General features: G+C 41.8%; 1 protein-coding gene and 1 pseudogene across 11 annotated transcripts in view; both read left to right on the top strand.

Moving 5' to 3' along the window:
* Shld2 (shieldin complex subunit 2) overlaps positions 1-13,587 on the top strand; it is a 91,266-nt gene that overhangs the window by 42,516 nt on the left and 35,163 nt on the right. For 5 of the 11 annotated variants that reach the window (XM_017600195.3, XM_063275586.1, XM_039094703.2 and 2 more), the window contains exons 3-4: positions 1,363-1,558; positions 6,746-6,843. The exons of 2 other annotated variants lie outside the window; for them this stretch is intronic. In XM_017600195.3, the coding sequence (XP_017455684.1) occupies positions 6,795-6,843 (49 nt within the window). In that variant the 5' untranslated portion in view covers positions 1,363-1,558; positions 6,746-6,794. 11 annotated transcript variants of the gene reach the window in all.
* Positions 6,852-13,581, top strand: Zwint-ps1 (ZW10 interacting kinetochore protein, pseudogene 1; annotated as a pseudogene).

Raw genomic sequence — 13,587 nt, 5'->3', positions numbered from 1 at the left:
AAACTTTTCCTCCACTCTTTTAAATTGTCTTCTAAGTTAGTGATTCTTTTATTCACTTAAGCGACTTTCTGGTCTATGTCTTCAGTTGATTACATGTTCTTGTTCAGGTTTCAAATTATATTTTTATTTGTTTATTTGAGTCCTGATTTGGTGATTGGCTTCCTATAAAAGTAGGAATCCGAAGTCTTTCTTTTTTTTTTTTGTTGTTGTTGTTGTTGTTGTTGTGAACTTTTTTTTTTCGGAGCTGGGGACCGAACCCAGGGCCTTGCGCTTTCTAGGCAAGCGCTCTACCACAGAGCTGTTATGGGCATCATTCCGAAGTCTTTCTTACATTTCAACTATCCTCATCCATATTTCCAGAATTTACAACTTGTTAGTCTGTTTTGGTGCCATTGTATACTGTTCTCTCTCTCTCTCTCTGTGTCTGTCTGTCTGTCTCTGTCTGTCTCAGTCTCTCTCTCTGTCTCTGTTGCCTCTCTCTCTCTCTCTCTCTCTCTCTCTCTCTCAAGTTTCTTTCTGTTTTAATATGTCATCTGCTAGAGTGAATGATCATGTGCCAGGGTGCATGTGTTCTATAAATTATAGTTTTCCCTCCTAATTCTGCTTATTTTATTTTAAATGTGCCTTTCTGGTGAGTTATCTTCGTTTGGGTTTATGTTAGGGGAAGTCAACTGTAGTGACCACACCTCACGGAAGTCGCAGTGTGGGGTTGCAGGAGAAGCTACTGTGAACTTTGCTTGTGTTTGGAGGCAGAGTCTAGAATCCTGGTTGGAGAAAATACACTTTGTAGTTTTTGGGCATCCCTGTGCCCTCTGCTCCAAACTATAATATTTAAGTGATGAAATGAAGCTGTAAGGAGTAAGAGAATAAGAATGAGGAGACTGTGTAGGTTAGAAGGATGAAAGGCACTAGAGAAATTAGTTTGTATTAAACTTGTAAAAAAGAAGGACAAAAGAACCTTTTTGTACAAGATACGAGTTACAACATGTCTGTCAAAAATTCTTAAGATATAAACGCATACATAATAAGGACAAGATTTTAAATATTAAATATATATTTATAAAACAGGAGAGCAAACAAAGGTAAGAAGTATAAACACAAATGAGCAGCTTTCAGTAAATGCTTCTTTCTGATGGAAGACAGCCGTCCTGTAATGTTTAGTTCTGCCCATTAGGACATTGACTCAAATAGTTCATCAAATTCTGTCAGTAATTTTCTGTGACTCATTTACTTCCTGCTGTGGCTAGAGTGGGGTGTTTCAGACACCTCCCCACTTCTGTTACTGCTAGGATAATCCCTGCCTCCTAGAGGCTGTTACTCCAGTGTGGCTCCTGCTCCTCATCCCACCTTCTGCCGTTCTAGGTTTCTCTGGATCATTTGCTCCATGGGGCAGAAGAATGGTTGGGGAGATGATGAGCAAGGCAGGTCTCTACCTGTGGGCCTCTCAGGTTTCTGAGTCCTTCTTTGCTGGTGGATTGGAGCAGGCTGTCGACAGCCATCTTTGGTATTCAAGTAAGACATCTGCAGTGACACTGTGGACAGCGTCCAAAGCACCAAGGTTAGCATAGTGAGGTGCGCCTTGTCCCGTGCGGCACACTGGGAATTCCTCTTTCCGTCTCTGCAGAGCGTTTGCTTTTTCCCCCGGTAGTCAGAGCATTCAGATGGGAAGTGAGCCTTCATCAGCTTATTTTATGTTGTTTTACCCTAGTTAGGGAAACCATGATGTGGATCTGTCCACAACAACCCTCATTAAACGTGCTGTGCTGGGGCCTCAGCTCTTCACTCTCAGAACACCTGAGGGAACTGCCATAGTGAGCTCCGTGAAGAACTCACGCACACACGAACATAATAATACTCGTTGAACTTGTCGTTAACTTAACTTGTGTTAAAAACTAGAAAATCCTAATACAAAGATAAGAATTAATAGAATAGGCAAGAGAATTTGACTATGTTTGGCATTTAAAACTTAAAAAAGTCAGGCTGATGGGTCTGCAGAGAAGTGGTGCACAATGGAGTTACTTATTTGGATTTCTTATAACCATAAAATGTCGAAGACAGCTAGAAGAAACAACCAAATCAACTTGTCAACTCTCCCTGAGGAACACTGACTGGGACCCCCAGCAACAGCACAGGGAATAGCTTTAAGGATTAACAAGTGGTGTTATGTGGAATTAAACAGTTTCTGCGTGACAGAAGAGTCAGTCAAGAGAGTGAGGAGACATTCTTCAGAATGGGAGAAAATCTGTACTAGTTATACTTCAGGTAAGGACTTACTATCTAGAATATATAAAATTTGCAAAAATTCAACCCCCAAAATTCAAAATTCTCAGTTCATGGGCCAATGAATTGGACAGACAGTTCTCAAAAGATAAATACAAATGGCCACTGATCCTTTAAGAAATGTTCAACGCCCTGAGCCAGCAGGGAAGTAAAGACTATTTTTGGGATTTTGTTTCATCCCAGTCAATGACTGCATTAAGAAAACAAATAAATGGCAGCAAATGCTGGGGAGGATGTGGGGAGAAGCTGATGTACTGTTAGTATGAACCCAGGTAGACACGGGAAACCTGTGTGACAGGGTCCCAGACAGCTACAATTAGAACTTCCACATGACCCAGATATGCACAGCACTCCTGGACATACGGACAGGAAGCTCAGCTGGTAGAGTGGCCCCAGCATGCATAAAGCCCGGCGTCAGTGCTAGTATTACATAAGCCCAGCGTGGCGTTCGCCCATAATCCTAGTGCGCTATAGGTAGAGAAAGGAGGACCAGAAGGTTAGGCATCCTTTGCTTCATAGCCAAGTTTAGGGCCAGCCTGGGGTGTATGAATCACTGTTTCAACAACAACAAACTGTCGTCTTTCACCAGAGACATGTGCACATCCATGTCTATTGCTGCTTTTTTTTTTTTTTTTTTTTAAATAGAGCCAAGAAATGGAGTCAGTCTCAGTGTCCCACGGTTCTTATGTGTGTGTTTGCTGGGAATGAAGCTGAAGGCAATCTGCCCTGTGCTGCAGTCTAGCTTAGGGTAGATTCCCACTAGTGGATGGATGGGTGCTGAAAGCTTGTTATACACACTATAGACATTTGGTCAGCTGGAAACAAAAGGAGAATATGAAATTCATAGGGGAATGGGCAGCCCTGGAAAATGTTCTGTTAAAGGAGTGACCCAGCCTCAGATAAATACCTCTGTCCTCTCTCATATACAGATCCGAGTTTCTAGTAGTTTTCTGTATGTATCTGTGTGCGAGTGTGGGGAGTGCCAGAAAACTAGAGAGGACTTGTGAGAAGGGAAGAGGTTTTAAAGGAGAAGAATGCTCAGGGTAGTAAACACATTGAGGTGAAGACGGAAGGGAGACCACTAGGGGCAGACGAGCCTGCGGGAGATGGGAGGGGGTGTGTGTGGGTCAGAGTAAAGCACAAATGTCATAAAGAAACACATTACTCTGTGTGCTAATTAAAAGACGAATGCAAGTTATGATTGACAATGTAAAACTGATTTGTTTTTCTGGTTCTCACTGTTGTAAATTTGTCCTTTTTGGTGGTAGTTAAGTGCATAAAAATGTATTTGATGGTGGAAATATGAAATTCAGTGTGAAGCTCCAAATGGCTACTCTACTGTATAGACGTTCATGGAGCTGTATAGACTTTGGGTCTGTATAATTTCTATGTACAATTTTTTTATAAATAAATTTTAAAATTAAAAAAGTAGGAATCAAATATTATTTTGTGTGGCAATTAAAAACATGTTTAGGGTAACATTACGAATGTCTCAGGAGATAAAGAATTGGCATAAGAGGTAGAATGTATAGATCAAAGCAGTAAAAAATTTCAATTTTATCGTTGCTACGATGTAAAATATGATAGGAACAAAAGCTTAGAGGAAATACAACATGTTGTATTTCAGAAGTCTGTGAGAGTGTGGTTCCCTAGACCATAGAAAGCTAACATTAATAATTATTGTATGTCCCCTCACAATACCGTGAGATAGGAAATAATGTTATTCTCAGTTAACAAAGAAACAGTTTTCACTTGACAGATAAAGAAACTTAACAGTATTATGAACTAAGAGATATATGCACCTATAATAGTAGAGTGAACCCACCGGAGCTGTCACCTGGCTTTAGCACTTGCTAGTTTCAGAGTAGGAGGGGTTTGAATTCATACCTCCTGTCTGAGTCCAAAAACAGATGCTTTCATTTCTGATCCCTCTTTACATTGTTGTCCTCTGATGTTACTGAGTAATCTTATAATTGCTTGATATTTGTGGGGAGTAGACATGAAAAACCTTCATAATGGCAATGATATTTGTAATTGTGAGGTTTTTTTTTTTTTTTTTTTTTTTGGTTATTTATGGAGTAGAGAAAGTACTTTTAATCACATGGAGTTTGTAAGAAACTCTTTTTTTTTTAAGTTGTATTGTGGGGAAAGACAAAACCTGCTGATACGGTTCATCCTGTTTCATAAATCTTTGACCCATTCATCAGACTCTGACCATTCTAAAGATAAAGACTGTGAGGTATTCGTCTTTCTGACTGGTGGCCTTCTGCAGATTGAGAAACTGTGTAATGATTAACCATGGTAATGGATATGCACTTGCTGGTTTTACCTGGTATCTTAATGAGCTTTAACCCTCTGAGTACAACCAAACATAGCCTAGAATCATTGAAACTCACCATTTATCTATGACTACTTATATGTAAGTTTTCTTTCTTTTTTTTTTCTTTTCTTTTTTTTCGGGGCTGGGGACCGAACCCAGGGCCTTGCGCTTGCTAGGCAAGCGCTCTACCACTAAGCTAAATCCCCAACCCTATATGTAAGTTTTCTATGATAAATATCTCATTCCGACCTACCAGTCTTCACCATTATCCTCCCCCACTCACATACTCATCCTTCCTATAACTTATACTTAGCAGCAGCACCCTTTGGTGTAATTCTAAAAGTCATATTATTTGGTGTGTGTGTGTGTTGTGTGTGTGTTGTGTGTGGTGTGTGTGTGTATGTGTGTGTGTGTGTGTGTGTGTGTGTGTGTGTGTGTGTAAAATGCATGCCTTGGCATGTGGAGGTCAAAGGATAGCTCAGGTTCTTTCCTTCCACTGTGAGTCCCAGAGATTGAATTCTGGCCTTCATCAGGCTTTGCTTAGTAAAGCATCTGTATCTCTTGAGCCATCTAACTGACCCTGTTCTATATAATTAATCCGGTTTACATAGTCAGGCCATTTTCTAGCTAATTCCTAGAGAGTGGAAGTCCCACACTTAGGCTGTTTGTTGAGATAAATAAATGAAGACATAGTCATAGGTAAGTAACTGTGTGTTTTACATCATTTGGATTCATTTCTGGATCTGGGGGCTGTCTCTGAAGTGTCAAGACTGATTGTTGGGCTGGAAAGATGGCTCAGTGGTTAAGATCACTGACCGCTCTTCCAGAGGTCCTGAGTTCAAATCCCAGCAACCACATGGTGGCTCACAACCGTCTGTAATGGGATCTGATGCCCTCTTCTGGTGTGTGTGAAGACAGCTAATATATTTATCTACCCCTTCATAGAAGGGGAGGAAGCCTTTGAATTTTTATCTTTGATTCTTCTGTGATACTATCAAGTGTAGTAATGCTACAAATATGAATAGGTCTGAAGTTGAAGGGTTACAAACTTGTAAAGCATAATTGGAGATATAATTGGATATGTGGGAATGACGTGGATAGGCTTGGGTTCAGTTCTGTATAGTTGTGTAAAGTCACAAGACAGCCCAAGAAACAGCAGAGTGGAAAATAAAAGTCAGATCATTGGCGGAGCTGGTTGGGAAAGAGCAGTGTTCTGAAACTAAGGAACAGAGTGTCTCATAGTGAGAGCACTGTGAGTACCCATTTGGCAATTTGGACTTTGTTATTGTCTTAATAGAGATAAAAATGAGTGTCAGATTTCACGATACTGAGAAAATGCTAAGTGAGGACACAGAGCAGGGGAATGGTTTATATTCTTTCTGTATATCTTGGAGATGTACGTGCACATCTTACAGCCAGCATGGCCCTTAGGTAAGCCAACTAGGACAGCTTTCTGGGTCCTGTGTTGGTTTGGGGATGATTCTGGGCTGTACTTCACTTTCCCCTAAACATTCAGTGTTGTGACTCGTCATATTCCTGAGAGCTTGTGGAAGATGCAGGCCATAGGCCGTTCCATGCTCACTGTGCTGACTTACACGCCTCTTTTCTCTTGATATCCTGCTTTTAGTTCTGCGGGATTCCTTATCTCTCATGAGCATCACTTTATCTTCCCCATTAAACTATAAATGCCTTCATTTTCCTTATTATTGTTCATTTTCCATTGTTAGTATAATGCCTCACAGTTATTTTGATTATGAAATAAATTAATACACATCTGTCTTTTAAAACCCAAAGTAATTCTATTTTGGTAATATCACAGAATTAAAAATGTAGAATGTTTGAGGAAAGGGTTGATAAACAGTTACAAATGGCAGTAAGGTGAGGATTGAAAACTGGTGTTTGATCAGTCTAGATGGTTTCCCATATTGAAAGCATTGTAGTAAAATTGTTGTAATAGGAGACAAATTTTTTTTTTTTTTTTTGGTTCTTTTTTTCGGAGCTGGGGACCGAACCCAGGGCCTTGCGCTTCCTAGGTAAGCGCTCTACCACTGAGCTAAATCCCCAGCCCCAATAGGAGACAAATTTAAGTGGGCTGAAGAAAGAGGATAAAGAAGCAACATGAAACTTTGTGTTTTCCTTTAACAGATTCTAGGCTAAAGGGAAGAAGCCATTAGAGAAGAATACCCCGAGGTCCATGAGGACAATTTGTGATCAATGGTTACTCTTATGCCTTGACTTGCTATGTAAGTCTTTCTCCCTCTTGATAGCATTTGAAGGTTTTTGCAGTGCTACTTGGAGCCTCCTTGTGGTGAACCTAATAATGACATATAAATTAGAAAAACTTGATACACCAGTCATTGCATATGTAGATTATTTTTATGAGGGTTAAATGAAGGTAGGTTTTGTGGTTGTGATAAGAATGCTTAGTTCTTTGGTTTCCAATGAGTTATAATGTGATGCCTAAAATTGTTGTAACTTTGTTTCTGTAGTACTTTATTGTTATATGTTTTATTTGAAAATATTTATTTTAAGCCCTAATACTCTTCTTAAACACATTTTTAAAGATTCATTTGTGTGTGTGTGTGTGTGAGTGTGTGTGTGTGTATGTGTGTGTGTGTGAGTATGTGTGTATATGTGTGTGAGAGTGTATGTGAGTGTGTGTGTGAGTGAGTGTGTATGTGTGTGTGAGAGTGTGTATGTGTGTGTGTAAGTGTGTGTGTGTGAGTGAGTGTGTATGTGAGTGTGTGTGTGTGTATGTGTGTGTGTGTGTATGTGTGTGTGTGTGTGTGTGTGTGTGTATACCAAAGGTGTGGGATTCCTAGGAGGATCCTATGAAGGAGGAGTTAGCGTGTGGTTAACCTGCTGATATCGGTGCTGGGAACCAAGCCTGCTTCCCCTGAAGAGCGCTGTGTACTGTTAACCCTGGAGCCATGTCTCCAGGTCCTTAGCTGATAAACGTAATAGGTACCATCACTGTTCTCTCCTTTCATATTAAATATCAGCACTAGGGGGCTGGAGAGATGGCTCAGTGGTTAAGAGCGCCGACTGCTCTTCCAGAGGTCCTGAGTTCAATTCCCAGCAACCACATGGTGGCTCACAACCATCTGTAATGGGATCCGATGCCCTCTTCTGGTGTGTCTGAAGACAGCTATAGTGTGTTCATATACAAAATAAATAAATAAATCTTTAAAAAAAATATCAGCACTAGGACTGTTGTTCTATATTCTATATGAAGACTGTGAAAGAAGTGCCTGTATGACCAAGTAAAAAGAACTGGCTTTATGAAAATAATACATATTAATCAGAGATCAAAATATTGAACATAGAAGTATTTAAAATGATCATGTATAATTTAGGTCCTTCAGGTCCTTCATGATCCTTTTGAGACAAAGTCTAGTTTTGTAACCTCAGACTAGCCTCAAACTTATGAGCCCTGCTGCTTCCAAAATATTGGAATTATAAATGTGTGCTAGTATACCTAGGCAATTCTGATCCTTGATGCTCGTCTGTATGGGCTTTTTAAACATAAGTACTTCTGAACATTTCAACAAATATCCCTGTAACCATATCCAGTTCTTAAAAGTGAAACTTTAGTCAGAAAGATGGCAGATGTGGAGAAAACCCACTGTTGTGACGAAAGAGGTTCTGGCTAAGGCAGCAGGCATTCTGGAACCTGTAGACTTGTAGCTTCCTTGCCAAGAGCTGCCTGCCAAGATCATGGAGGAGTTTATGAGGAACTCTGAGAAGAAAGACAAGCTGCTTTGTAGTCCACTTCGAGTAGTGAACTTCTCACAGGCTTTTCTGGCTCAGGAGGAACCAGATGCTTTGGTCTCTGAAGACACAAGTCAACAAAAGGCAACTGGAACTAAGAAGCAGTCGAAGGAACTGAAGGCCACATACTCGGATCATGTGGATATCATAAAATGTGCCGTGTCTGAGGCCTTACCCCAGGTTAAAGAGGCTCACAGGAAGTACACAGAGCTTCAGAAGGTGTTTGAGCAACTCAAGCTAAGAAGTGAGTCCTTGAGGAGAAACTATAATTAGCTCAGAAACAGTGGGTGCTGCGACAGAGTCTGACAAAGATTTCTGCAGAGGTAAAGAGACGCTGGAAGAGAGCTCTGGAGAAGCTTGGTGGCTCACATCAGGAGCTTGAGACCTTGAGGCCGCAAGCAGGACAGAAACAGGAGAAACCGCAGAGGAACTAGAGCTACTCCAGCTGCTGTGTTCCCTGCAGAATAAGCTGTCATCTCCGAGGACAGAGATGTCAGAGGGCCCGCCCTTCCACCCAAGTCTCCCTATAGATGAAAGGGTGAGACGAGAGCCGTGCTCCAGCCGTGCGAGTGCCCAGCTTGGGCTGAGACCAGAGCAGTTCCTTCACTGTTGAATCTCTAGGCCTAGGCTTGTAGCCTCTGTACGATTTTCCATGCTGATTTAATCTGACAGTATATTCTGGCTTGTTCTTGTTCACCTGTGTCTAACTGCTGTCTCTGTAAAACTGTACCAGTGAAACTGTCACATGCATGCATACAGACACATGTGCCACAACCACCTTTTTCTCTCGCTGACCTTCAATAGTTTTTCCTCTTGCCCTCTCTTTTTCTTTGCCTTCTTTCCCCACCGGATGTAAAAGTAACTTTATGTACCTGATGTAGTTGTCCCAGAGTCTTACTGCTGAATAAGCTCACCCTTTGTAGTTTTTCTAAACTGGCTGGCTGGTTCAACTCAGCTCTTCTGGTTCAAAACCCATCTCCAAGATGACTGGTTGAAATGGGCCTCTCTTGGCTTCTGATGCTCTGAACTCCAGGAACTGAAATGTACTGACTGCACTGACTCAACTGAACTCCACTGCACCGAACTGACTCTCCCTTTACTGCCCCTCCTTCCTGTGCTGTCCTGTGAGTCATGCTGTGAAACCTTTCTCTGATTCGTCACTTTGCCCCTCAATTAGACTGGCAGTTTCAAACGTGGCACTTACCATTTCAGCTGTAGTCACTTAATCCTGCATGCAGAACTTGAGTCTGTTGAATCTAGAATGTGAAAACATGTCTTTGTGACTGTGACCTCACTGTATTCAGTATTGTATAAAAATTTTAGGAACTCTCCGAGTAAACACTTGGTAATTGCTCATTGATAGAACAGAAAAATGCTGTGTAGATAATAAACAAACATGGCTATAAGATTAATTAAAAAAACTTCATCAATATAGTTGTTCTTTATGAGTACCCTTACCACAGTCTCATTGCTGCTTGCTTCAACCTTTGTTGTTTTTTTTTTTTTTTTTTTTTTTCTTTTTTTCCGGAGCTGGGGACCGAACCCAGGGCCTTGCGATTGCTAGGCAAGTGCTCTACCACTGAGCTAAATCCCCAACCCCAACCTTTGTTGTTTTATTTTGTGTGTGTGTGTGTGTGTGTGTGTGTGTGTGTGTGTGTGTGTGTGTGTGTGTGTGTACAGTCTTCTTCTTAGGTAGCCATCCATCTTATTTATTGCATGCATCTGTGGAGTGGGAGGGGAGTGTCTGCCATGGTGCCTGTGTGGAGGCCAGAGGACGACTTTGCAGAGTCATTTCTCTTCATTTACCTCTACATGCTGTATTAGTAACTTGTCTGTTGCTGTGGATAAAACACTGTGACCAAGGCAGCTTATAAAAGGAAGAGTTTATTTGGTTTTATGGTCTTGGGGAGGTGTGGCTTTGGAAGCTGAGGGATTGATTACATCTTAAACTGCAAATACAAAGCGGTTGGTAAGCCGGAAATGGCTGTAAATTCTCAAAGAGTTTCTTTCAGTAAGCTTTCCTTTCCCCAAACAGCACCACAGACTGGGGACCAGGAACTCAAAGCTGAGCCTTTGGGGAACATGGGCTCAAGGGAACACACTCAGGATGCTAGTGGCCCGCTGAGATGTCTCTCCAGCCCTGGGCCTGGCTTCTGCCATGGGTGCTGGGGATTCGACTCAGGGCCTAAGACTCGCACAGCAGGAACGTTACTGACTGAGCAGCTCCCTAGCCCCTTGCTTTTCATTTTCTAGCACATTCTAAAACTTCATACATTCATGCCATAAAAAATTGTCTTTTGTTTGTTTGTTTGTTTTTCATTTTTTGAGATAGGGCTTCTCTGTGTAACCTTGACTGTCCTGGAACTCACTCTGTAGACCAGGCTGGCTTTGAACTCAAAGATCTGCCTGCCTCTGCCTCCTGAGTGCTGGAATTAAAGGCATGTTCCACCACCGCATGGCTAATGATATATTCTTATTGTTGTTGTTACTTTGGTTCTTTTTTTGTTTTAGTTTTTGTGTTTTGGCTCTCCTGGAATTCACTATATAGACTATGCTAGCTATCCTCTAACTCACAGAAATTCACCTGGCTCTGCCTCCTAGGTGCTGGGATTAAAGGTTTGTGAATTCTTACTGTTAAACTTTCCACTAAGATTTATGTGTTTAGAAGATGCACCTTCTTTATATGTTTTTGCTGCAAATCCATTGTTTTCTTCGTGAGCTGTCGTTCTCTTTCTAGTGTATGCTTAGAAAGTCTGCAGTCATCACTCCTGCAATCCTCTACTTTAGTGTTCTGTCAGTGATTCCTCAAAGTGCAGGCCTTACATGAACGCTGGGACTCCAGGAGTGAAGCTGGCATGGTGGAGGCTAAAGTGGAAGGGTCGTCATGGGCTTAAGGTCAGCCTAGACAGTGCCTTCCTGACCAACTTGGGCTGCAGACTAAGACCCTGTCTTAAGATCAGTCAGTCCATGAGACACCCAGACTCATAGGAATTTCTTATTCCTCCCTGCCTCCTTCATTCACTCCCCTCCCTGTTGTGGTAAATATTAATAAATTATTATCCCGAGCTGGCGTTGGCACCCATAGGGCCACATGACACTGCGGGGATCTTTATCTCACTGCCTCCACGTTGCCCCCAAGTCCTCTCAGACCCAGGCGATCCGTGAGCTGCTCCAGTGTGGCACCGTGCCACGCTGGTCCCTAGAGTCAGTTCCAGCACCTGTGGGGCCATATGGAACCAACCATAATTTATCTCTGGTCAGTAACTCTCTACTAGCGCAAACTCTCTGGTTCCAGCTACCCGGTAAAATAAGACTCAAGAAACTGCAACCCAACAATCAGATTTGTATGTTAAATTCTCAGTCCACAGTATGTCTACACAGTAAACTCACAACCAATTGATAAGGATATAAACCGCCCACCGAGATAAGATAAATTGACCTATAGAAATCCATCCCTTAAACATTCATAATAACTTGTATCTATGCAGAGATGCAGGGTGAGGATCGTTACGCCTGCCTCCGTCTTGACTCTCCTGCTCCCTCTCTCCCTTTCCTTCTAAAACTTTGTTCCCTCCTCCCTTCCATCTCGTCCAATGACAGGCCTTGTTTTACCTTGTGTCTGCCTTCACCTACACCTCCCTCCCTCCCTCCCTTCTTCCTTCCTTTCTTCCCTCCTTCCTTCCTTTTTTCTTGTGGCACTTGAGATCAAACTCAAAGAGTTGTTTGTGGTGGGCCGGTGTTCCTCCACTAATTTATATCTCTAGTTCTTTGCTATTTCCAATGTGCACAAAGTAAGTTAATGCAGTTGTCATGTGTGTCATTGTCCTGTTCAGCTGTAATTAGCACCCAGCTTGACTGAGATCTGATCCCTGAGGGAAGGAGAGACAGTCTTGCACGGAAGTATGAGATTTCACGTGGCTGGAGTCAGCACCGCTTTCCGTAAGCCAAAGGACAAGAAACCAGATCTGCAGCCACTCATACAAAAGCTGTGCGTGGCCTGTGGGTAACCCTGCTGTTGGGAGAGCAGACAGGCGGATGCTGGGAGCTTACTGGCCAGCCAGCTTATTAACCTCTGCAGAAAACCTGAGATTCAGTGGGAGACACTGTCTCAAAAACAGAAGGGAGAGCAGTAGCGGGTACGCAGTGCCTTTCTCTGGCTTCTTAATGTGTTTCTGTGCACACCCACACACCCACACCCACACCCACACACACACATACACACACACACCCCGAGTGTGAAACTTCAGCCATTATAGGAAGCTAGGAGAGAATCTATATCTCATGGATTGTATTGGTAAAGTGAAAGAGATCAGTAATACCATTTGTTGCATGTGGGATCATCAGAGGATGGTGGAGATTTAGAGGGAAGAGATATAAAGGGATGCCGTTTGCAGGGTCAGGATTGCTAGGATCCGCTTTGGAATTAATGGTAAGGAATTTTAAACAAAACCACTTTTCAGATAGTCATTACCACCCCCCAGCCTTGACTCCAGCCCAGTTTATAGACAGAGTGAGTAATGATTCAATCCGTTTGATTCTTTCCAATCAGCAGGATTGATTTACTTACACCAGGTGCCACAGTTAATGGAGAAAAAGTTTAAATGAAGAGTTTCTTTTTATATGTTTATGTATTACATGAACATTTGAGTTTGATCTCAGGTGCCACAGGAAAAAGAAAGAAAGGAAAGAGGAAGAAAGAAAGAGAGGAAGAGAGGGAGGGGATGAAATGAGTGAATGAGGCAGGGAGGAATAAGAACAAGAAAAGTGTATTAAAGGGAAGAGAGTATATATACTTGTAAACCCAGGGAGGTAGAGGGGAAGTTAGGAACTCTAGGACATCCTAGATGTGTAGTAAGCTCGGGGCCAACCTGGACTACATAAGCCCTCCTCATAAGACACCCCCAATAAAGGAACAAAATAAAAAATATGGAAACAATAATTTTTAGTTATTATACTAAATCACTTGTACATTTTAAAGAGAGCCTCACTTAAACAAACAAATGGAATATTCTTTCTTTTAGTTTGAGCCTTGTATGTTGGTTTTGACATTGAGTTCAGAGGAGGACTGAGAATGTGTGGAGTGAAAATGATGGGTTTTTAAAGGTAATATGCAATAATAAATAATGCCTACCCTTTAAAATTAAGTCATTATTTGAATGGGGCAGGATTTAACAGCATAAGAAATGAACATTCTAAAAATGTACTTGTTTGATTTT

Source organism: Rattus norvegicus, chromosome 16 (genome assembly GCF_036323735.1).
Source record: "Rattus norvegicus strain BN/NHsdMcwi chromosome 16, GRCr8, whole genome shotgun sequence".
In the NCBI taxonomy this organism is placed as follows: domain Eukaryota; kingdom Metazoa; phylum Chordata; class Mammalia; order Rodentia; family Muridae; genus Rattus; species Rattus norvegicus.
The sequence above is the reverse complement of the archived record's forward strand: the minus strand, read 5'-3'. Positions and strand labels throughout refer to the sequence as shown.